Here is a 25,640-nt window from a genome sequence, read left to right on the forward strand (position 1 = left end):
TAACGAGAGAATTTGAGCCAATTTAGCTTAAACCAATAATCAGAACTTAAACTCCACTTTTTAACAGAGGGACAGTGAGAAACGGATAGTACGGATTGACCCCAGACCACACTGGAATAAGCCAGCAGTGCTGGCCACTGCCCTACCATGCTGGCCTGTCCATAAAACAGTGATTCTCAATCCTTGTCCTGACGTCCACTGGTTTTCTTTCTAGCTTCAGTTGCCAGTGTAAACTGGTACCTGAAATTGATCTACTTGACTGTTTCGACACTTTGTATTCAATATTCGGTTTTAAAAGTATCCTATTTAAAGTACGTTATTTACAATGCTTTTAGGAGTTGAAAAAATTAAAATACCCTAAAATAAAAATAAACTTGGCTTCAATTGGGAACTTGGCTTGAGCAATTACCCAAACACACAGCGGTTCACCAGGACCAGAGAATGACAGCTCTAAGGAAAACCAGGCTGCTGTTGCATATTACATTGGTGGTGCTCTTCACTCTGGACCAGAATTCTCACATCAACGGTGACACTGTGTTGTAGAAGGTGCTGTACTTTGGACGAGATGTTAAAATGAGATCCTAACTACGTGGTTGTTGAAGATCCTATGACATTGTTTGTAAGAGCAAGAACGTTAATCCCAGTGTCTTAGGTTAAATTCTGCTTTAGGCTTGCTCTGGCTGACCTACTGTACCTAAAGATCCCTTTTCATTCAACAGGGGAATCCTTTCTCACTTTTCCACCTGCTCTGCAGTGTAGAAGGTTTACTGGCACACGATGGCTGTCACACATTACTCAGATGGATGAAGTTCTCCCCCATGTAAAGTTTCTGGGGATCTTGTGTGATAACAGTGTTATATATGTGCAAGGTATTATTAGTAGTAGTAGCTAATTTATTACAAACACCAGAACACATGCACAAGGAAGCAAGAATACAAGTAACAATAGGTAACCACTATTAAGCTGTTATTCTACAGCTTTGTAAAACAAATTCTGATTATGATAAAATTATTTGTATCCATTTTCAGACTGTATGGGTATATTACATCTTATTGAAAAAGTAATGTATTTCTGGGGCTCCAACTCCTGGGCTTGGAGGCCCACACCTGATGATCTCCATCACAGCCTAGCTGAATTAATTTCTTAATTGAAGCCTTAACTGAACAAATAGGTTGCTTGATTGGAACATTTGCCAGGATGCTTTTCTTCAATATTAAAGTTAAAGAGAACCCCCATTATGTTTAAGAGCTGAAAACAGACAGTCAAACAGTTCTCATTAATCCTGTTATGAAGTCAATTAAGGGTTTAACAGTGTCACTGGGAGTATGGCAGGTGTGTGCCCCAGGAGCAAGACTGGGCCACCCTGATGTATTTCACACTACCCCACCTGAGCCTGTGCTGTGCCTTTGTGCAGCTCATTCCGTCTCCCACACCAGCAATCTTGGGAGTCTGCCCTTGTGTCACAAGAGAAAGAGCAGGAGTGCAGAGCCATGCAAAAATGAAAGCAATAACAAAGCCTCTTATCATGTCTTGTACCATCACAAATTCTTTCACTCCAGGGCACACTGACATTCTCTAATGTGCTTATAAACTCTTGAGAAAGATACTAGCAACACTGCCCAGAGCAGATTTCACACAGTGAAATCAACTAAGACAAGTGTAGACCAAAGGGTATTATGTTTTTCAGTTCACTTTAAATTGCTGTTTCTTCGTGGTAATTACTAGAGTATGGTTATCATGAAAATAAGTCTCTTGGCTGTGTGTCAATTTCCTGTTCTCTGTTACTGATCCTCTTGCATTTTTGCTTTTATGATGCCTTGAATGTGTAATTTTGTAGAAATGGAAGAAAAGGTTTAGGAAATCTACGGAAATATCTATCCTGAGAATTTATCTGCTGCTTAGCATTTGAGAGAAACATATAGTACAAAACACAGTGCAATAACCTTCAGTACTGATGTATGTTACATATAAAGCCATATTCAAAGTAGGTATTGAATGTAGGTCAATTAAACCTACATTCCTACATGGGCTAATGAATATGAAGAGACCTGAACAACGATGAAACCTGTCAGAAAGTCTATGATTTATATGCTCAACGATGTTTTGCAATTCCTGAGACTGCCTGCCTGATTTATAACAATAGTTTAATCATTTGTCATGCACTAACAAGGAAAATAAGTCAAACAAACTATGTCAGGCATGCAATTCTGCCAGAGAGCAGTGTTAGTGAGTAAGCAGGGGAGTAGGGGGTAAAATGTTCTATTTTTACATTTTAATCTGTTCTATTGAGCTATTTCACAATGGTTCCCTCAAAGAAGGGTTTGTGTAGGCAGAGGTAACACAGGCCTCTCTGCCTCCTTATCTGTGATGGGACACATCTTGACTGCTCTTCAGATGGTTTTCAAATTCAGCAAGCCTTATTGTCATGACAATTGGTTTTAGCAAAGCAATTACAGTCAGGCATTAAAACAAAATTATAAATTTCTTTTTTTGAGAGGGTTACTCTCTTCCTCAGACAGGAGAATACTGAAGTATTTATTACAGTGCAACACCTCTGTCCCTGCTTCTACCAGCTGGGAGTGGGACCACAGCCTAACCTTTCTGGGCACCCAGTTCTGTGCCCAGTTTCTATGACCAGGCTGTGGTACTTTGCTGTACTGAACCTATACTGAGAATGTATTTCTCTTTGTTGCCTCTCAACCTGGTCAAATATTTAATGAAAAGTAAGGCAGAAACAGATAGGATCCCTTCCTCTGTTCCTAGATACAAAAGAGTTGAAATTTACAGACCACACTATACACAAACAGTGTTTTTTAGGTTGTGTTTGCTTAAGATGGCATTCCACATTTCAGTCATCTTAGATATCGAGGCTGGTACACACATTCATTTGATCAAACCTCTCCTTAATGTCAGGTTCACAACAAAATCTATAAAACCTTATGAAATTACCAAGAATGCACACCTACTGTGGTACAAAAAGCACTTTCACACACAAGCAAAACTTCTTCCGCTCGCCAAGACGCTGCCCTGAGACAAGCCTTCCCTGGCTATTGCTTCTCTCAGCAGTTGGCATTTCTCTTGCCTTTCCTCACTATCCTGAGTCAAATAAAACACCGGCCAGTCAGTAACTTTCCTTGAAAAAGTGCCAGATCAACTTCGCTCACACCCATAACTTCAGACCTACATTTGCGGGGCAGAAGAGTATTAAAAGTGCCTGACTGCATTTAGCTGCAAAGAAAGTGTTCTCTGAATGCACATCAAAAGCACGCTCTTTTGGTTTCTGCTGGTTCATTAATTGATCCACTTCAGCTGTCAATTTCTTGCAGAAATGCCTAGCAAACAAATGTCTTCTCTTCTTCTTTTTTCAAAAAGAATGTCTTCTCGCCTTCAGATCCCTGAATTTTGTTTTCTGCTTCACAGGTGGGATCTGATTAAGCGGAGAAACTGTCGAATTGAAATTATGTGGAATTTTTCAAAGGGATTAGAGAGGCCAGGGGAGGGCAATTTAGGACAAGCTCCATCCTGTGGGACAGAGAGTTTGAGAAGAGAAACAGAGAGCGAAGGAACTTTACTGAGTGGAGTGCGTGTTTTTATTTTTCACTCATGCGTGGGTGTTTGGTGCTTGTGCACAGCAATGCATTAGTCATTGATTTCACTATATCACCCAAGTATGAGTGTATTGTACATTATTCATGTGTGCCTCTTGGTGTTATGATTACACATACTGTAGAATATCTGAAAACCACAGAGCAGGGGATCTGCAGCCCTAGTCCTGGAATGTTCCAGTTCAGAAGGTTTTATAGGTAACCATTTAATCATTAATGTGTAAAGACTCTGAACAGTGTCTTTGTGATCAATTAAGTATGTGATTTGTAAAATTAGGCAATTTAGAGATCATCTGGAGCCAAAGTCTGAATACCATTCAGTCCTTAATGACCAGAGTTCCCTCAATTAAACAAACTGATTGCTTAATTGATCAGTAGCTTGCATGCTTTCCTAATCTCTAGAACTCCATGACTTGGGATCTCTTATAAGACTAAATGTACTGGTGCTCTCCCTTACAGGAGTGATACAGCCCGTGGTTCACTTTGTACACTGGCAGGCATATTTGATATGTAGATATCTAATTAACATTTGACTATCAGGAAAAAGGACGTTGACAGCAAGCATTCACAGAAGCTGCCAGGACTGCAAACACGATCCCTTCTTCCTTTTTCTTCAGAAGCACAAAACAGAAAATATGTCAAGCTCTTAAGGAGTGAAAAAAAAACACTCTGCCTGATCAGAGGAAGAAATGTCTGGAATTCCTATACTAAACAGAGAGGAATGTTGAGTAAACAGCTGAGCGGTTTCACTCAGCAACCTGCTGATAGGTGAGATGTGATAAGAAAAGGCAGAGTGCTGAGGACATTCTGGTCTAACTGCATTTCACAGATGGGATCTTTGACAATCTGCATTACAGTGCACAATTAAAAACACCCAGGTCAGGTTTCACACTTTTTTTTGCCAAAAAACATGACACCCAAGCAACAATTTCCCTTTCTTATTTTCACTGCTGCCAGTAACAGCGTTATTGTCACGTCAGGGAATCAATGATTAATCCCTCTCAAATTTAGGAGAGTCTGGCAACCACAAAAAGATTCTTCTTCTGGGTCTTAAGAGTGCATGACAGGTTTTCCCTGCCCAGACATTGCTTAAACAGTCCTGGAGATCGATTACCAGAGAACGGATCACCAATCTTTTTTTCTTCAAGCTGCCTCTTCTGATTAACAACATTGCTGTAATCCTGGAACAAAGTCTGAACAAGCAACAGCAGGTCAATTTGGGACTCTGGGTCTGCTTTGGTTTGAAAGGGGGAGTTTCAGAAATAAATATCTCTCATCAACCCCCCCCAAAATGATATGTTACATTCTGTTATTCTTTTGTGGGGAAGTTCTCTCCATGAGACTCAGCCTCAAGGTTAACACCCACCCTTATCCTTTACACAAAAGGACAATTTAATAATTATTTGTTTTTTTCACACTTTACTTTTTAGAATGAAAACATTGGATTCATATGTGTACATTTAGCAGCACAGCAGATGTATACATCTCATACTCTGAGATAGCATTTACATCATCTCCTAACTATCTCAGGGCTTTCCAATATAATCTCTGGGTTCAAAATGCTAAAACCTTTAATGATATGAATGATTTCCTCTATTTTTTTCAGTGCCTGGGGAACAAAGAGTATTGCCCCACCCAGCCTGAATCTCCTCACCTGTGTAATATAACACAGTAGGTTTTACTGGGCTGGCGAGCAATCCTCAAATGCCATGTTTATGTATTTCCTCTCTATGAAGTGCAGAGAGCAATCCATTACGTCAACAGAGAGTTTAAGTCTTGCTGACTTCAGAAGCCTCCAGTGTCTCAGAAGGGACACAGGGTAAGGTTTGTTTCAACGACCATCGTTCACACTCCCAGCAGCACACCTCAGGTATGGCGTGTGGCACCGCTGAATCATTTCTGACAGCTCTAGGGATTATTTGATTGTTTCAAATCATGACCCTGAACTCCCTGGTAGTGTGTACCTTCCGTATAGTCATAACCTGTTAGTTTCTTTCCTATTTCTTCTTCTGTGCCAGAACTCTGAAATCCCCATTATCGACACACTTTCCTGGAGCTTTTGGCTTCAGTATTTACCCTCTGCCAGTATGGTTTACCATGCCAGCCAGAGTATCCTCTCCTTTAAAGAGACTTGGCATCCGTTTACCTTATTTGCCCACCCGGACTGGAATGGGAATTGGTGTCTTTATGTCTCGGCTCACAGGGGATGGAGGACAGGCTCTCCCTACCTCCTGGGCAATCGGGCCAATCCTCTTTTGACTGCCCATGAGCTCCGTAGTGACTTGTAAGAGCTTCAGCAGCTCCCGGAGGTGCGGCGTGTCCCTCTTGATATCCCTGTGAGCCCGTGGGGGCCTGCAGGGACCTGGGTAGTTGTATGTAGGGGTCGCTGTTTGCCAAAAACCATAAGGGAGCTCTGGACAGCTCATCCCAGCTGTACCACTGGTGGTGCTGAGCAAAGTGTTTGCCTCCATTGTAGGACTCCCTACGCTTTCCCCAACTCCCCCTGTAATCCCCGCATTCATTAAAGGATCAGAGGCAAACTCACCTGCACACATTCGCCATTCATAAGAAATGTCCTCTCCCCATCTCCCTTGAATTATCCCCGGAAACCTGTAGCTCCACACTCAAGGCAGTCTTACGAGAGTCACTTTTCAGTTAACTCTTCAGTGAAAAGCAGGAGTGTTGCTTCTAAAGAAGGAAACCGGCTGGGAACAGGATCACTGGTTCATGGCTCTCATATGTAGCCTCTTAAGTTTCATCAAATTCTGGCCTGGTAATCTGCTCCTGTACTGACAGTTTAATAGCTCTGAGAGGCCCTGTCTGAGGTTGCTACAAACTGGAGAAGAAGAGGCTTTGGTACCTTCATTAATTATCAGATGTCTCCAGATGAAATCTCTTTCTCTTCTGAGTAAAGAAAAGTAAAGCCCAGAAATAAGTCTCTCTCCCAGAGTGTCTGAATTGAGGTCAGTGGAGCACTGGTTTCTGGTGCGAATGCTCCTGGTTCAAGGGCTCCTGCTGGGCCTTAATGGATTCACAGCACTTGTGGAGCACAATAACAATTATAAAGGCACCTGTGTTGCAATCATGTGGCCATGTTACATCTATTTCAGTTTCTATTCAGACTGCATCTTGCTCTTATCTGTCCCTCACACCATGGGGTGTAAACACCCCTAAGTGATTCCCGCAGATTTTAATTGGAACTTCCTGTCCAAATTCTGGTAACAACCCACCAGGATTAATACATACCCTTGTTATGAGAAGCTTTGTTTATTTAAACAACTTCTTCGACAGGCTTTCTGGAAATCGCAAGTTCTGGCAGTCATGATAGATCTCTTTTTTTAGCATCCACAAAGGTTAAAGGATTATCAACCAAGTTACCATCCCTACATTCCTGCAGCTTTGGTCAAACAGGCGGAGCTAGGGGCCCAGAGAGGAGGAGGGGAATGGAAACTGTAAAGAGGTAACCTTAGGAATTTCACTAAACCTGACAGACCAGAGGCTCTTGTTCTTAATCAGCAATTGGTATGCGTACAGGTTTGTCTTCTAAACTTCTTCTCCTGCAGCTAGTGCTGTACTTCACTAACACTCAGGCGGCTGCAATGACCCTGTGTCCATTCTCAGAAATCTGTTTATTCCTGGGAATGTTTTCAACAGTGTGCTGCCTGTTCTGGGAGGCCCAGCAGACATCACAGGGCACACACATACAGTATAAGCACACAGGGGCACAGCAATTAAACTGACCTGCGTGGCTCTGGGAAATGAGAGGGGACTGGAGCACCTGGAGCAAAATGAAGTTGACAAACATATTGCATGCAAACTCCTCGCAGAACTGTGCAACCCAGTCTGGAATCCATTGCTGTTACGTGTCACACCAGTGGCCACTAATAACACCTTTAGTTTTTAACAGGTGAGTGCTGGCACCCGTATTTGAAGTGTTCCAAATCCTCAAAGGATAGTGGACTTCTTCATTATCAGCGCTGAACCACAAACCAGAGGACAAGAGTAGAGTAGCAGTAGAACAGTAGGGGGATGTGGATTTAAAACTGAGAAGAGGTAAAAAAAAAAAAGAAGGTACCTTTCTAAAGCTAACAGGTGGGCCGTTGGGGTATAAAACAAGCTACCCAGCCATGTTGTTGAAGCCCTGAACTCTTTCAAGCAGTGGCTGGATGAGATCCTTGGATCAAACACCTGCTAAATCTAACAAAACGACCAATAAAAAGCAGTATCTCAGTGAATGGCCGCCTCTCATCGAGACCTGTTCTGTGTTTGCACATTTGCAGAGCCAGAAATGCTGTCTCAGCACAGGATTCCTGTACATGGTGAATGGTGACTTGTGGTATACAGTATAGTGCTGACACAGGGCCCACATGGTGTGCATTTGAGAATAAATCATACCAGAACAATTAATCATTCCCTGACAATTAAGACCTTTTAAACAAGGCTTTCTAGAACACAAATGTATTTGACTTTTCTTTTTCCCTTTCTGTGCATTCCCTCCTTAAAACATTAATCTGTCAGTAAAATGAGTGGTTTGGTTAAAAAACAGCAGAGGCATGGAACAGAGGAATAGCCAAACTAATTAACTTAGTGATGACCCCAGAGTGAAAATGAAAACCACTGGCGATGAGGTTAACCACTGGCGATCGTGTATTTGAGATGTCATCTCCAGCAGTACCTTTAGGTGCATTTCAGAATCAGACCTTCAGGAGATCAAAGTTAATACCTGAGGCCAAAAAGACCATCCTAAAACATCACCTCATTATTAAACAGTTACACGGGGTGAAAACATCAGACCGAAAGCAAGGGGGAAGGATTCTGGATGGGATGGCTGTGGATTCAAATCTCACGATACTGAAGAAGGTATTCTACTCAAATTACTAAACTAATTGCCCCCTGCTGTACTGTAGAACGGGCTCTCTGGATTGTTACTGTCAGTGACTTACCTAGTATAAGGGAGGAAAACATGGATTTCTAAATGAATAACAAAATGAATTTGAAGACTAAAGCTGCTGGGCTGTAAATGTCAGGATCCTTGGAAATGCAGAGATAAAATGATGGAACAAGTCAGATAAAATGATAATCACTTAAGTTCTGCCTTTCCCTTTGTATTACTAGTTTAAGTGTTGAATTACAGACACGTTTTGCCAAGGAAGCCTGCAGTAAAACAAGATAAGATAAGAAAGAATACAGCTTTCAAAGTTACTACCATTAAAAGCACTAAAGACTTAAAATAGCACATACTGTATGCTTATTTACAAACAAAAAAATGTCCGTCACCCCATACTGCTAAAATTACATAAGTACACTCAGGATACAATAGCCCCCAGAACTAGTCACCTCTCTACAGAGCAGGTTAACAGATGATGTCATGTCATTATTAGTAGTTATATAGTTATACAGTATGAAGTACATGATGTCCGAATGAGTCAGTCAGTGGGTTTCGTGCGCGCTACTTCCTTGTGAGGCACCTGTTCCTGCCTCCCGGTTTCCAGGGCGACGTCGACTGTAACATTCCCGGTGACGTCACGGCCAGCCCCACCCCCGCCTCCTAGCGGTGTGCGCGGGTGACGTCAGTGTTGTTGAAATAGAATCGCCCTGCCCCTTCTTTGCAAGGAGATCTTCTCATACGGTTCAATTTCCCACAACAAGAGCCGGACTGCGGTGTGGGTGCATGTGTTTCGCGAGCGAGCGATCGCGTTGTCTTTTATAATCCCGTCTCTGGAGGCCGTGTCAGTACGAGCGGTGCATGGTCCACAACACGGGAATACACGACACCAGCCCAAAATGTCAAGGCATCAGAAGACCCCTTCAAGAAATCCGGACAACGTCATCGAGGTCAAGAGCAAAGTAAGTTCTTCTCTTACAATACTATAAACTCCACCGGTTTGATAGAGGTAAATAGATAGCTAAGGAATACAGGAGCTACATGGTACATGCTACACGGTATACAGGTTTTTCCTTTTTTTTCCCCTAAACCTTCACCTTGTACCGTGTCTCTGTGGGTTCAGTCCCTTCTAGAGTGACTTACGCATCTGTACAGAGGTAGCCAGGCGACGTGTTGTCAGCTGGCAGACTAGCGCTGCATCGCGCTGGTGGGCAGTGAACAGTCACACTCACATTTGCTACCGATCTCTAATTCATGTCTGCATGTGCCAGACAGCAAATCGGGTGTCTGGTAGGATTTTTTTTCCTGTGTATTGGCTGAAACGTGTCCCCATTTGGAGCAATAATAAGAAAAATACAGTCACACATCTTATGGTTAATTCGCTGTTGTTAACATTGCACTTTGCAGAAAGGGACGACAGTTTACAGGCTGAAATCCATTGTGGGTTTAATTAGGCCTCCAAAAACTAATTGTGCGTGAAATGCATTGAAGCTGATTTTAGATTGGCTCAGACACACAAGATAATTGAAGTGCGGCGAGGAGGTATTGGGAGAGAGCGATCGCCGTTTTAATGTCGTCGGGAAATGTCGCTACACCTTCGAGCAACTTGCCGTTTGTTTATCTCGGTCGTTATCGTTGGACTGTGAAAGCGGAGCGAGCCTGTGAAGGTTAAATAACAGGGATGAAGGAGACGAGCTTTTGCTTTGTAACACAGCTAGGGAATGAAAATACCGTGTATGTACAGTAGGTGTACCGCAGCACAGATATCAGATTCCCGCTGCAATACTGTAGTTATTCACAAAAACCCTGATTATGTAACAGTGTCACGAAGTAGCAATAATAACGATATATAAATGAACATTTTATTAGGACATCGACGTTCACTCCCCTGTAGATGTCTAGTATAAGGCAGAGAGAAATGGGGGTAGTGTGTACTTCTTTTAAAGCAGTTCCTGGGGATATTGGTGAGTCCCACGCAGGGGGCGACTCACTCAGATAGCGGCCCCGGGGCTGTTGGAAAACCCTTCCGATTATGTTGGGATCTATTCCGATTATGCTGCCGGACCAAAGGATGGACCAAAAAGCATTTAGCAACCTTATTAGCACGAATGTGACACAGTGAACCGAAGTCGCTCATGCATACTTGTAGTCCACAAATCACTCACACGTTTGTATAAGTACAAATAAACATTTTTTAGGACATCCCGACAAGGTGCATGAGAGCGCGATCCAAGTGCAACACCTAAAACTGCGGGACTGAGCCTGGTTGCTACTCTGTTTTGGCAACACGGGGTGCCAGTTTGCTTTTGAGGGCCGATGGCACCGCCGTTTACTGACAACAGCGGTGGTCAAGAGCACTTCGGGCACTACATTCACGAGAAAGCGGGGGAAGTAAAAAAAAAATCAACACAATACAGAAAAAGCAGAATCCGTGTAAGAACACGTTAATAGTACTGAAAAAGTGTCCCGTTTTCTTTTACATCCTTTATTCCCGGTCTAGAGACAGACATTGAGATCTGTGCTTCTTTGATTTCGCTGGCCGCCTGGGTGGGTTGTGATAAAATACTACTGTATCAGATTATTGTTCCTCTTATGAGTGTCGATCAAGGCATGGATGCGGTTCTGTACTTTATCGCGTCTCTCAATAGAACACTACCTTGGGGGAGGGGGGTCCTTAGTCACGTGGGAGGTGTTTTCTCCCCACTGGGGAACCGCTGTTCTGCTATGGATGATCCCACTGCCTCGCAGGCGCCTGTCTGTGTCCCAAAAAACATCACCAGGCCCCTTCATTTGCTGCTGTTGAAACAGAGCCGGTTCTCATTTACATTCTCCCCCCACCTCCCCCTTCCTCTCCTACATTCTCGTCAGGGGTCAATCTAGCGTGAAATTCATTAGATTTCCAGGACAGGTACCGTCACATCTGTGGGAAAATTAGATTTAGAAACGAGACCCGTCTGCTGCTGGTCTCAGCTGTGCTCCTCGTCGGAAGACGTCGGCACCTCCAAGCTCCGCGATGTTTTTGCAGCCTTGTGAACTAACGGAGAGGCGTTTGGCATTAGGATTTCTGACCCGTTCACCTGCCGTTTGTCACCTTTGCTTAGTTAGCCTTTTCTAAATAAGGTGACACGATTGCTGCAAGATCCCTCCTCCTCCTCCTGTGAGAAAGAAAGTCAGAGAGACTTTCCCAACAGATTATGACGCCCCCGAGCTCCTGAGAGGCGGTTCTTGAGTCAGCGATCTCTGTAGCAGGTCTCAGACCCTCTGTGGAGGCTCTCGGCTGCCCGGGGGAGTTCACGGAGTTTGTACCTGTGAGAAAGGCGAGCCCAGCGCCCGGCCCGCACCACCCAGCCCTGGACAGGCTCCAGCGCGGACAGTGAATGTTGTGCGAGAGCCAACAGCGCTCCCGGGAAGACATCCGCGCAGACCATCTCACGGTTCTAAAAAAAGCCCGACTTGTTCAATTTTTCATGAGTCGGTTTCTTCCTATCCAGCGCCCCCCCAGTTTATTTAAACACCCACCTTACTTGTCAGGGCGAAAAAAAAAACCTAAACAAAACGAGGACCTTTCTGAGACAGGTCAGAGCTCAGAGTCTGGGCGAAGAGCAGGTTGAGACGAGCTGTGACTTCATATCAGCTTTCCCTTACTCCAGTACCGAACAGCTGAGACCCGAGGCCATTGTCTTTACTGGGGGAAGTGTTTGTTTAAAAACCAGCTACAGCCCAGCTGAGCTGCTGTCTAGCCTCACGGATTATAGTCTGAATATGAGGAATAGTACACTGTATATTGAAAAATGGACTAAATACATTTCCCAAATTATTAGGAAACAACTTGTATGCAGTTAGTGAAACTAATATCTGATAATTATATTTTATTTCCGGCTTTAGCATGCTTGGACATAAATCCTACACCATTAATCATACAATTATTCAATCAGTTCATACCTAATTAATTGTGCTGCACTTCAGAAAGCTTTTCAAAGATGTATACTGCCGTGCAATAATGCAGAGTAGAGCACAAACGTGATTTAGAAAGCACAATCACTTTAGTTTGATCTTTTTTCTACCTTTTCATAAAAGTGCAATAGATGAAACACTGAATCAAAAACATAAGACACTTAGGACTTTTGTGCCAACAGGGGACTGGGGGATGCATGCAGAACAAATTAGCCAACCTTACATTTTCCAAAGGCTTCTGGAAAGGAAATAAGGCTTTTATTGTAGAGTTATCAGTTCTGTAAAGATTTTCTGCCCTCTTTCCAGCTGTTTCCTGACGGCTGTAGAATGTTTTAAGTTTGAAAATAAACTTGAAAATGTTACAGGAAACATTTAAGACAAAAGTAGGATCAGAGTAACACGCTGTCAGCAGCAAGCATTTCAGTGCCTCATATATTGTAGGGTGTAGTGGTCCCAATCATGTTATGATTGTACTAACTACCATTAAAGCTTTACAGAGAGTTAAAGAACATCCAGAGATAACATTCAATTGCAATTGTAAATTAATAGAAATTCAAGTCCTGTATAATGGGCATGTGGTAAGCTCTTAGTTGCACTGTCATAATACCCAGATGTCTTGGGAAAAGCCAGAAACCTTTCTTGAAAATCCACTTATCCACCTGCAGATGAATGAAATCTGCAAGATAGCGGTTCAGGATAAAATCCTGACAATGGCTCAATACAGCAATTATTAGACCCACTGAGCCATGCAGGATCGTGGAGAATGAGAATGAATTTATTCTTTCCATCGGAAAGCCCAGATTTATTTAATTTGTCTTTTACATGTGTATGTAGTTGTCTTATCTATTGCTCTGACATGAAGTCATCTCTCCACCCCTGTAGGAATGTGAGTTCATGAGACGTCTGAAATTGAATCTCAAGTGCTCAGGAATTTGCACTGACTTGATGAGAGCTGATCAGAGAGAATGTGTTCCAGATGTGGGTGGCTCTGTACCTACACACAAGGTGTGCCTAAGCTTATGTATGATTGTGATGTGGGAGAGGTGCAACCTGTAACCCATGAGGGCTTTGTCATGACCCAGCTATTTATAGACACACGCAACACACCATCAGTCAGGTTGATCCACCCCAGTATTCTTTTGTATTATACAGTTGAGAACTTCATCTAAGAAAACTTTGCACAGTCCAGAGTGTTCAAATGGGGTAAAATCCAGAACTGCCACATACAGTATGTTCAGAACAAACACAAACCAGATAGCACAAGTAAAAACAACATGAAGTGCAGTTTAAAACTAAGAACAGGAGCTACTTCTTTACCCAAAGGGTGATGGGCATATGGAACAAGCTGCCCAGCCATGTTGTTGAACCCATGTCCCTGGTTTCCACCTAGAAAAGGACTGGATGAGATCCAGGTGTCACGAACAGTTCTTTCCGGGCCCTATGCAGACGACACGATCCGGATTTGTGAGGAAACACTGGGGAGAAAGTCATGCAGGAGAGGGTGTGAAGACAGGGGGCGTGTCCAGGGGAAGGGAGTCCGGGGCGAACAATCCCTATAAAAAACCCAAACGGGTAATCAAGAACAGAGGCAAAAGTCCATGGCCAGGCGATCCATCCAGGGGAATTAGGAACAGGAACCGGATCAGAACTGGTGGGGGGAATCAGGAACAGAAAGTTAAAATCATAACGGAGCCAGACGCTGCAGGACCCGGGCTCTCACGAAACGGGATTCAATGAGGAACCTCGAGTAACATCTACGTCTGGCTTCTAAGGTGGAACTAAAGAGGGGCTGGAATAAGGAACAGGTGTGGGGAATGAGGAAGAACAAGGACGGGCAGGAGCGTCCTTAAGAGGAGGAGTAGCAATCGTGACACCAGGGATCAATTAACTAATAACGACCGAATGACCTAGATGGGCCGTAAGGTTTCTTATGTTCTCAAATCAATAAAAGATGCTGCAGTTGCTTGAGACGTGAACTTGTGCACTGAGGATGACAGATGCCATCCAGGTAGCAGCCTGGATTGTAGGATACAGGGGTGCAGTCCAAACAGCGGAGTTTGGAGAACAACAGCAATGTGGCTTGAGATATTCCAACTGCTACTCTTTCCGTAAGGCAGGAGTGGTAAAGAGAGAGAAGAATGTTAGTTCACACCTTAGATACATCTGAGCTTTTGCATTGCAAAAGAATGCCATTTTGCAGTGGAGTTAAAGCTATACACCATGCAGTCTCTCTGGAAATAGCTGCTCTTGTTTTGCACATTTTGTGGAAGAATGGAAAGCGTCGTTTCATAACTGTGTGCCGGCTCCACCACAATCCTTGTGGGCTCAATTTAGAAAACAAAAAGTGTGAGATGTGTGGCTTCTGCTTTTGCCTGTTCTTGGGGTGCAGCACTGCCAAACTCTGGGAAAAGCATTTCTCCACTGTTTGCCTGCGGGCGAGGTACTGTAGGAGTGGAAAGACAGCTGAGGCCTGAGGTGACGTTTACCTGTCTGTCTGTGTGCGCAGTTTGAGGCGGAGTACCGGCGGTTCGCTCTGAAGCGCTCCAGCGCGGCTCGATTCCAGGAGTTCTACCAGCTGCTCCAGTCTGTGCACCAGATCCCCCGCGTCGACGTTCTGTTGGGATACACGGACATTCACGGGGACCTGCTACCGATCAACAACGATGACAACTTCCAGAAGGCCTTGTCCTCCGCAAACCCACTGCTCAGGATCATCATCCAGAAGAGAGGTAAGACGCCCCTGGTCTGGCGATGGGGTATGAGCCCTGATCCCACTTGCTGCGAGTTACTTTTCTGGTCTTTCATACGGTTGCATAGTAGTGGTGGTGATGAGCGTCACAAAGTGGAGACTTCATTTGCAGGTATTTTGTCTGGGGAGAAACTGCTGTTTTCCATGTGTACACTACCAAGAAAGCAACAACAGGGAGTCTCGCTTCTGTTTTGTGGTCGACAGCACAAGTAATTTGCAAGAAGTTACTGAAGTTGAAGGTCAGGGTTCACTGGGCTCTCTCCCTGGTTGGCTGAGCTGCACCGGAAGGCCAGTCTTTGAGGATCAGGTTGACTAATGCCTTGTGACGTTTGTTTGCTGGACAGGGCCAGTTTCATCCAGCATCTTTGGTATTGCACAGATGTGTCACTGTATAAGGGATTTTCCTGGAAATGCCAGTTTCAGTGGCTCCTGTGTTGTGTTATAGCCCTGTAAACCCATGCTTCAGTGTGTTGTAATGGGCTGTAGTTAGAAGGCAGGAGTAGATTCCTGTGTTGGACGCTCTGTGCCCACTGCAGGCATGGCCCCTCTGTTTCTTCTGTTCTCTGTCTGGCCACTCCATCAGGTAGCAGCTGGTGGCAGCCTGCCATATCTCAGGAATGTGTAGGGCGATAGCTGTGCTTGGGGAAGATGGAACATCTTCTTCATCTGGCCAGTGGCCAGCCTTCTCTGCTTCTCCCCCAGTCTCCTTTGTGTTGTTGTTTTTCTGGTTTTCTTCAAAGTTTCCAAGTTTTATCAAAACATTTGGAGAAACTCGGAATGCTGTGATCCAGGAATATTAAAACTTTGTCTTTCTTTTTGGCCTCCACTTTGAAAAACATTGTTCAGGTGTATTCATGTCTGGGAACACGGTAGATGAATCTTTTTTTCATGGTTTCAGTTTTTTTCTTCTCCTGTTTTTAGATCAAATGAACATTCTTATGTGTTTTACATGGCACGTGGGTTGTGTTTTTTTTTGTTTGTTTGTTTTGTGAGTATTCATTCTGCCCCAGAGCTGGCTTTCTATCTTCCTCCATGAACGTTCATGAGCGCAGGCAGAAGCGTGATACTGAAGCAGGTCTGTAAAAAAGAAGATAGGGTTCAGCACCGATGAGGGGAGCTGGCTGTGCTGTGACCGCGCAATCATCCAAGTGTGCGTGTCCTTCACACTTCAGGACAGGCTAACCCTAACCTTTAATGAGGCTGGCTGGCTCGCGACAGAATGATTCAAGGGCTCTGATGTAATTGAAGAGGAGGATGAGGGGAGGGGCAGGGAGGAGAGACTGGCCTGGAGGCTTAATTGATTTGGAACAGCGCAGCGCCGTTTCTCCGGGGGGGGTGTCTGAGGAGGGGCTGTCTCTCGCTCAGCGTGGACCAGGGAATCACAGAGAATGGCTAATGAGGTTCTTTTTCCCTCGTGGTGGAGAGGGCTGCGCATTGTGCAGGGGTTCACAATGGGACAGCTGCCACCTCCTAATTGCTAATGCTACAAAAATTGGCTTTTCACTTTTTCAGTCATTTCCTGATATGACTATGATGTCATCATAATATAAGATGCCTATGTACGCTGAATACAAAAGACGCTGTGAAATTCACAATATGAGGTGAAAACCTCCCTAAATTCAACTTTAAAGTTGGATGTGTCACATTCCTAAAAATTTAGGAGGTTTTTGCTCCGTTCAGAGAGATGGCCGAGATTGTGCGTCTGAGAGGATGTTGGGAAATGTGACGACATCTCTGCCACCCTATCCTAGATAATGCCCCTACTGGAGGCAGATTCACACGGCTTCTTCTTTGGCCACTGTAGTATTATAATCTCTTGGCTAGGATGCTGAAAACTCAATAATGAAATGCAATACAGCCACCAGCATTGCTCCAATAAGTGTTATTAAGATAACATTCCTGTATTCCTGAAGGTGCTCTCCTGGGGCAGCTCATAGACTCATTACATGGATCTTAACCTCACTAACTGATGTACAGTGCGTACCAGTGGAAAGGTACAGATCCTGCAGGGCAACTACACAGCGTGACTAATGTTCCCACTGAATCTCTGTTTTAAAAAGAAAATCAGTGAGATTCTCACCGATCGGTCCCTCTTGCCAAACAAAATAAAGTAAAAAAAAGACCATGAGTATTTCTGCTTGTGTACGTGCGCTGATCACAGAGCCACTCCCCCAAAGGAAACAACGTATTGTGTCACAGTGCTTCAGAAAATGTGACTTCTGACACTGCCGACTCACGTCCTTTCCTGTGCTGTCTGCCGCTGTTTTGGGAAGCCCTGCTGATCAGGGTGGGTGATCCTGTTCCTGGAGGGCCCGTGTGTGTGCAGTTTTCATTACAGCTCGCCTCTCAACATCCAAAGGCAGCTCGTTATCAGATTAACTGGACCAATATAACAGTGTCTCCCAGCTCAGGCACTGCGGCTTTGAAAAGATCTGGAAGAAGGATTCCCGGTCCTGGTCCTGAAGGCCCGCACACACACCTACTGGGTTTTGTTCCAGCCAAGCATCTCCCTTAATTGACTCAATAACAGGAGTTACAGCTCTTAAACATGTTGGAAGTTGCCTTCTTTCCACTGCACTTCAACTGTAAAATGAAGTCCCAAACATCGTAAGAGAACACAAAACCACAGATTTTCCAATTCAGGAACTAGTTCGTTCAGTTAAGGCTTCAGGTAGGTAATTAAGCTAGACTGGAATGAAAATTAGCAGGTCTGTGAGACTGGGAGACCAGGATAGCCGATCGCGGCTCCAGATCTGAACCCGATGCTAGGCTCAGTGATTTGGTGAGACATGACGGTGGTGTCAAGGGTGTAATTAAGGATGACAGGAAGTCGATACACTGTTGAGGTGGTGGAATGCTGTCCACTCAAATGGTGGGCACTAGGTGGAAGGCCAATATGTGACCTTATGTGAGCAGCATCCATCTCGCAATCTGTCTGACCTCGTTGTGACCCCCACCCCCCCCAGCCCACGGATCATCCAGGCCATCTGCGTTAGCTTAACAAGTATGCACACAGGCCTGCTCAAAACAGACACTTTTCATTGCTAGTGACAATGACAACAAATGACCATATATGCCTGCTGCTTTGCTTTTGCTTCCATGAAGGTCGGAGATCGGATTTGGATTTGGCTAATCTGCAAAATAGCGTAGCACCTAATATCCGAATCGAACCCTTCCACAGGTTCCTGCGCTGCCCGGCGTCCTTGATCAGGGGTCAGGTGGTGTGGGAATGAGTGCAGGAGAAATGACGAGAGGGGCGCTGGGCTGGGTCACTCCAGCTGAACTGGCTTGGCTGGCGCAGAGAGGCACAGCAAAGCACCAGGTGTTCAGTGCCACCTGACGATAGAGAAATTCCAAAGCCCCATTCCCTCTTCTTAAACCTCGCTTTCCCGAGAGGGAAGAACACCTCTCGTTATCGTCAGCTTCAAAGGAATGGTATTTTCTTGAAATAAAATAAGCAGATTAAGCTCCAGCCTTCATCTTATGGTGTAATGGCAGGGTGCACATTGCCTGGAGGATTTTGTTTTTAAATCGTTTAGTTAAAGAAAAAAAATAACATTTACTGCAAATTCTTATCTCTCACGCTTGCTTCCCTCTCCAGGCTCAGCGGAGAGTAGAAAGATTATAGCTCTGCTTTATCAGCTGTCCGGGAAAAAATTCATTAATGGCTGTAATGATTTTTTTTTTAGTTGAAATGGTATTTTCAGTGCCTGCTTGCAAGCTTAAAGATATGCTGCAGGTAACACAAGTGCCCAAAGCAGTTTTTTTTCCCCCCACGGTGTTGCGTTTTACACTGGGGATGCTGCCTATGTAGAGCCACAAGAAAAAGGGAATTATAGGATACGTTATTTTTATTTATTCTAGGTAGAAGTTAGGAATACAGGATCCTCAGTCAAGGGATCAGCTTGGGAGAATAACCCTCAGACATGACCCTCACAAGCTCTGGATTCTTGTGGACAGGTGGAGTTTTGCAGGTGCCAGTGGGCTTTTAACCTGACTCAACCTTTCATGAAACCCATGAGTCCCAGCAGGACTACAAACAAGAGTCATGTTGTAAATCCCAAAAGCGAGGATTTTCTCCCATTCCTTCTGCCTCAGTGTACACAGTATGTGGAGGAATGGAATGTGCCGAAATTGACTGTGGTCAGTAACATTTTGGTTCCCATGCTCTTTACAAAAACAACGCATTCCTATTTTGAAAGCCACTCTCTAAAAGTGCTGGTTTCATGCAGAAGCTTAGGATTTTTGTCTTGTGTATGCAGATATTATTATTATTATTATTATTATTATTACATTATTATTATTTTCTGGGGAGTGAACATGTTTGTTTGGCAGCTACCAAGCAGGGCACACTTGTATTAGAAAGCAGCGAGCCTGTGTAATGACCCTAACGCTATTAGCACAGTAACCCCAGCCCCGCGGAGCTGGGCTAATGCACCCTTATGACGACTATTGGATTAAAGAGGCTGGAGATAATGGGCACAGCTACTTCCAGCCACTTGATCCACACCAAAGAGCAGCACAGCAGGAAGTGTGGAAGCGGGAGTCTTGGTTAAAGCAGTTGGTGATAGGAGCAGGCAGATCCCTTCACAAACCTGTTGACATGAGAGTCTGCGTGCTGCTGGGACGAAGATTTTAACAGTTAACGAGGGCGATCAGAAAGCAAAAAAAAAAACATCACAATGAAACAGGCTGGACTGAGCTGTTGCATGCACATCAGGATGTTGTTTTATTGTGAATTTCATCCGTGATTACTGGGTTCTAATAATACTAAAATCAAGACAGGAGTGCTTTAAAAGGCACATCTTTCGTATTTATCATTTGTTGAGGCGGATCTATGTATAAGGCCAACAGCACCTGAGTATCTTTGTGTAAGCTAAAAGCATCTCAGTTTTGCAACAACGGGTCAAAACAGCGATGTAGGTCCTTTCTGGCTCAAAACAGGGCCGACTGGTACTGATAGATGCCCGGGCCCCTATCTGGATATTTAGAGTGGGGTCCACAGCAGCTCAGGAGGCAGGCTGAAGAGCTATGTGATTAATGGAGTGCCCCAGTCCTCTCCCCTCACGCAGAACTGTCTGGGCATGTATGCTATTCAGACGGGGCCGCTGGATTAATTGTTCCAGTGATGGCAGATCCTCTAGTTACTCTTTGGCCTCCTCGTTCTGGTTTTGCAGTTATTCTATTCCATCCAGTGTGTGGCCCAGTGCAAAATTCATCCTGCACCCTCCACGTACAGCCCTCTTAAAACGGTCAAGCCTGCTCTGTCTGCTGCTGCAGCTGCGCCTGAAAGACTGCCCTGCCCTTGGGGTTTACCAGAGCCACATCGGGGTGGGTTTTACTAATTGGGGAGGGTGGAGTTTGGTAGGTCAGAGCTCCCCGGGAGTAATCCAATTGAGCTGTGACAAGTGGAACATCCTGGCAGATGAATGGAGATAGCACATGACATCTAATCCGATATTAATAATTTTTCGGGGGCAGCTTGACCAACACCCATCCACCCTTAAAGGATTCACATTTAGAGGCCATCAGCGGACTTCTTGTAACTGGAGGCCCTAACGTTGACTCAGCAAGAGGCTTTCATTAGCGTTGGGACAGCACAGAGACAAGGAGGCTGCCCACACTGAGCTGTTGAGCGGGTGGGCGGGGGGGTACAGGCTGTCAGAGGGCCTGTCTGGACTCGGCCGCCCCCTCCCTGGGGGTGGCTGACTGTTGTTCGTGTAGTCGGGGAGGTAGAAACTCCTAGAGATGATGAAACGGAGATTTTGTTTTAGTGGTTCTTGTCTCGGGGGGGATAAGATTTTTGCTCCATTCTTTTAGGCTTTTTTTTTGCCAGCCGTCTGCAGCGCAGACACTCGCACCAGCTGTTAGTCCACGCTGAGGGCTACGTTCCAGCGTGCCAAGGGTTTGGTGGCCAGAAATCGACAATTGCGTTGTGTATTTAGTGTGATTTAAGCCCTCTATATTCAGCTAAGTCTGTGTTTTCTTGGGAAAGTGGCAGAACTGCGGTTTGTTCTGTGAGTAAAGAGGAGAGGGGAATATTTTGTACCGCAGCCTCCGAGCAGGGAGCTGCAGCAGCTTGACGTCTCCAGTATGCAGCGCTGTCCTCGTTTTAAGGTACAGTGGCTGAACAGCATTGACTGGGACTGTGAAGGCACTACGACAGACCGTAAACAGGGCCGCGCTGGCTTGCTGATGAACTGATGTGGCGGCTCACTGCTGACAAACACGGATACCCTCCCACGGCTCCCACCCTTCTCCGAAATGATTAATAATGCTCTCAAGCAGCGGACCGTGCGCCAGGGAGGCGGTCTGTGGCAGAGCTTTTTAATTTCGGCGGCCTCCCGGAGACGTCCCCGAGACGAGATGATGAAAGGTCGATCTTGTTCGAGCGGTTCACGGCCGGGGGTGGCGGGGGATGAGATGTTTACTCTGTTCTTTTTTTTTAATCTAGAGTCAATCCTGAAACAGGCGCAAGGCAGGGTACACAGGGACACCAGTCCATCTCAGGGCAGGCACACTCACACCTAGGGCCAGATTTCCTATTAGCCAGTTAACCTACCAGTGAGTCTTTGGACTGCGAGAGGAAACCGGAGCACATGAACGGGGGGAGAACATACAGACTCCACACAGACAGCACCCAGGTCTGGAATTGAACCCAGGGCCCCAGCGCAGTGAGGCAGCAACGCTAACGACTGAGCCACTGTGCCGCCCCATGGTGTCCCAACCAGACACCTTGAGAGGACCTCGCATGGGGCAAGGGGGGCAGGCCACCCCGCTGTGCGTGCCGAGTCTGAGTGGAGGAGAGCACGAACCGCACGCTGACCTTTCAGAGGGAACCCGCCGAGCCTGTAGGGACGCGGCCTGCTGCCGCGAGTCCTCAGCTGGCAGAGAGATTGATTTTTTATTAATTAATTTATGTTATCTGGCAGATTAAAACCAGTAGATTAGATCGCTCCACCTGGGGCTGACCCAGGACATCAGCCGAGCTGATGATTTATTGGGGAGAGAAATGTCGGGGGTGCAGGGCGGACCTTATTCCTTTTCTTTCTTACTGGTGCTTAGCCAGCAGCTTGGCTGCTACTTGGAAGTAGCTTTCGCCTGGCACAGGCGAAAAATTAGAGGTCACCTGCTTAGCGGCTAGCAGTTTATATTTAAAATAAGCATCACTGTGTTTGCAAGTCAATCATTGATTTGAAAGCCAAATAATGTCATAGAAGCTACTGCCTTTAACTGGGCTAATTTATTTGTGTCACATAAAAGACAAACCCTCAGGGTAACAGACTTGAGTGGGCCTGCTCAGAGGTGAAAGGAGGACAGACAGAGATCTGGACTACGAGGGCAGAGGAAACAGGTCAATGAGTTGCTGAGCAACAGCATCAGCATGCAAGAGGGAGTAAGGCAGGCTCTGCTACAGGTGCAGCTAGGCCCCGTCGCCAAGACAACCAGGAAAACAAAAGCCCCTCTATTTTCTGTTGATGCTGGGGGGGCAGAGATCCACCTGTGGACTGCTGATTGTTGAGAAAGCATCCCTCTTGTATTTATGCCAGAGATAATGTTTTGTCTCGCACAAGTCAGTAGATTAATCAAATAAAAAAACTTGCCAATCCATCCATGCATGAAGACTACTCATGTTTTTATTTTTATAGTGTTCCCCTGCGTTTAACAAGAGTTCACAGTGTACAGTCCTTTCCTGCACTGTTTTTATTAAACTACGGCCCCCTGAGCTATAACTGAGATGATCAAAGCCTGACATCACAGCACAATCAAAATAACTCTGTTATTGCTTCAGATAAACATAAACTGCAAAAATCTTTGATCCTTCACTGCAAGAGCAGTTTACATTCAAGTAATGTAATGGGGAAAAAGTATAAATTAAGAAAACTTCAGGAGAATTATTTTAATTATCGTGTTCCAGTCATTCTTAAGAATCCTCTCTGCCTTCAAATAAATACGTAACTGTCAGCCAAGACAAAATCCACAACTATGTACTGAAATCTGGAGACTCACTGGAGGGCGGTTTAAGTGTTGATGAAAAGTAAACACAGAGCAGTTTGGCAAAGATGGACAAAACACAGGGGAGGCCTGCGAATTTCAGGATAGGTTATATTAAGCATAATGAGATGGATACTAAGAGCTACAAACCACAGCATTTTTTAAAACAGCAGCACATTTTATTAGATATATTTCAGCAACCTGGCGATAATGTTTCTTAGATCAAGGTGTTGAAGGTTTATGTGGCGTACAGTAACTTGTCTGGCTGAGGAAATGGAGCCTGACCTGAAGGATTGAGCTGTGGAGCTGCTACAGGGGTGAATGAAGGTGGAGGGAGAGGGTAAGAAAAGAAGTGAAGGGGGTGTGCTCAGGAGACGAGGTATTTACACCCATTGGAAATGTGGAAGCGGGCTTCCTAAGATGAAAAGAATTTGACCTCCGGCCAAACTTATTTTTAAAAACCCCATATTGAGGGTTATGCATTGTCCAAACATCACTATGAGCAATATAGCTTTTTGGTAAAAATTGAAGGTAAAAGGTAAAGGTTGTTTCTCAGTGCACTGTAGCAACGCAAGATCGCTGTTAAATGTGGGGATTGCAAAATGGAAATGTAGAGGGCTTCCTAGGTCAAAGCAGATTCATTTGTCCATGCACACTGCAGCCAAGCAATTGATGGCTGTTCATGACATTTCAGAAAAACAGTATCGCCGCTGAAATAAAAAGGTCAGTTCATTTATTTGTGCTCAAATCCACAGTTCAGATGCATCATGTGGCAATAAATCAATAGACCTCTGGCTCTGAGGCAGAGATGCTGGGCTGTATTTTGTGGTCTTTGTGGAGTGTATACATCTTAGGCATAAGCATATCCTAATGTTGGGGCTGTAGTGGACTGTTTCTAGGCCAGTGGCAGGCTGTTTCTGCTGGAGCCAGAACCATACACGTAACACACAATCCACAGTGCACTCCGTGTTATTCCTGGCCTCCTGTTCTTGGAAGAGAAGTGAGCTGAAAATTGTGTTTAATATCAGTGGGTTTCCATTGGCCCTCTCCTCATTTAAGGAGTGAATGCATGGACTGGAGCACTGAAAGGTGTTGTACTTTCATATATGACTGTGCACTAATGCAGATTCCTTTCATGTGAGTGAACAACTCACAACTCTTCCTGCGTCGCTGCTCAAAACAGTTCAGTTGGTGGTATGTTGGTGGTATGTTTAACATTTTAGAAACTCTTTCGCTGACACTTGTTGGGGACCCAGGGCTAGGTTTCTCTGAGAACCACTTGGGATTCCAGTCCAGACTGTGATTTTCTTTGGATGCTTTAAAAGCAAACCAGGAATTAGTGCAGAAAATGGGCTGCCACTCTTGGTTGTGAAAGGTGAGGATGATTTAGCAGGTGGTGGCGATGGAGCTGGGGGAAGGCTGGTCCTCTGGCCCAGAGTCATCCTTCCTGGGCAGCGATGTAATCCGCCTGGCACAGCCTCTGCCCCAGCCCCGCTTTGTAGGTGCCAGTCTAGCAAGATTTGGACAGCTGGGGCTGCTGTTCAAGCCACTAGTTTGTTCGGTATAACAATGCAAGACAGAGAGACCCAAACCTAAAGAGAGTGACTGAAGCAAGGCAGCAGCCTGGGTACTACAGGCAGGAAACAAAACAGCAGCACCTTTTTTTAGAGGGGTGTTTCTGATTCAGAGGTGTGGAATTCATTTTGGCTTTTGGTTAGCAGAGAAGCATTAATGCATTGCAAGGCTTTATGCAAATGAGGGTTAATCTCTACAGACTGGTTTTCTATTAAATCGCGGTGACGTGTTTTCAGACAGCTAATGATTTAAGCAAAGCTGTTCTGGTCATTCAAATCAAGAAATAAAAGAAGGGCCTTCTGTTCTCTCGAAGCCCACAGTGTTGTGTAAACTGTGGCCAGGCTCAGTGAGAAGCCAGGGGGCGTGTCTTAGACGTGTTGCCTGATCAGTCTGTACGGTAATTCCAGATGAACACTGTGACCTATGGCCCAATTTCGGCAGACCCCTCACTGTTTGTTCAGTGGTCTCAATTCTGCCTTTGCTTGGAGTAGCTCAATATGTTTAAACTTTCATAGATGGAGGTTACTACAACTCTTTCTGACTAAGGTATGCATAGGCCTCTCAGTGTAGTGAGAAGTGTGAATTTTTAGTGTTGTAAAAACCAAAAACAATGGGCCAGACGTTTGCACTTTTGCAAGAAACCTCCTACATTAACCTAATCGGAATCTGACAAAAATTCAAGTTTAGAGAATGTCTTTCCATTTTTGTGCTGCTCCAAGACCTTCAGACAAAGGATAGACAAATCTGTACCTTTTATGTCTCACTGAAACTACAAAACCAATAGCTCCACGACAGGCATGTCATCATAGCTGAGCTGAACATATGGTAGCCTTTGTCCCAGATGGCAGGAGCACACAGGAACAAGACTTTACCAGTC

The 25,640-nt window shown here is 44.9% G+C and overlaps 1 protein-coding gene across 2 annotated transcripts in view; it reads left to right on the forward strand.

Moving 5' to 3' along the window:
* Positions 1 to 9,196: 9,196 nt before the first annotated feature.
* Positions 9,197 to 25,640, forward strand: part of pard6a (par-6 family cell polarity regulator alpha) — a 36,425-nt gene continuing 19,981 nt past the window's right edge. The window contains exons 1-2 of one of the 2 annotated variants that reach the window (XM_015368580.2): positions 9,197 to 9,452; positions 14,951 to 15,173. In XM_015368580.2, the coding sequence (XP_015224066.1) occupies positions 9,390 to 9,452; positions 14,951 to 15,173 (286 nt within the window). In that variant the 5' untranslated portion in view covers positions 9,197 to 9,389. The remainder of the gene's footprint in view (positions 9,453 to 14,950; positions 15,174 to 25,640) is intronic. The other variant, XM_015368581.2, reaches the window with a different exon arrangement.

This window comes from Lepisosteus oculatus, chromosome 20 (assembly GCF_040954835.1).
Source record: "Lepisosteus oculatus isolate fLepOcu1 chromosome 20, fLepOcu1.hap2, whole genome shotgun sequence".
Taxonomy (NCBI): Eukaryota; Metazoa; Chordata; class Actinopteri; order Semionotiformes; family Lepisosteidae; genus Lepisosteus; species Lepisosteus oculatus.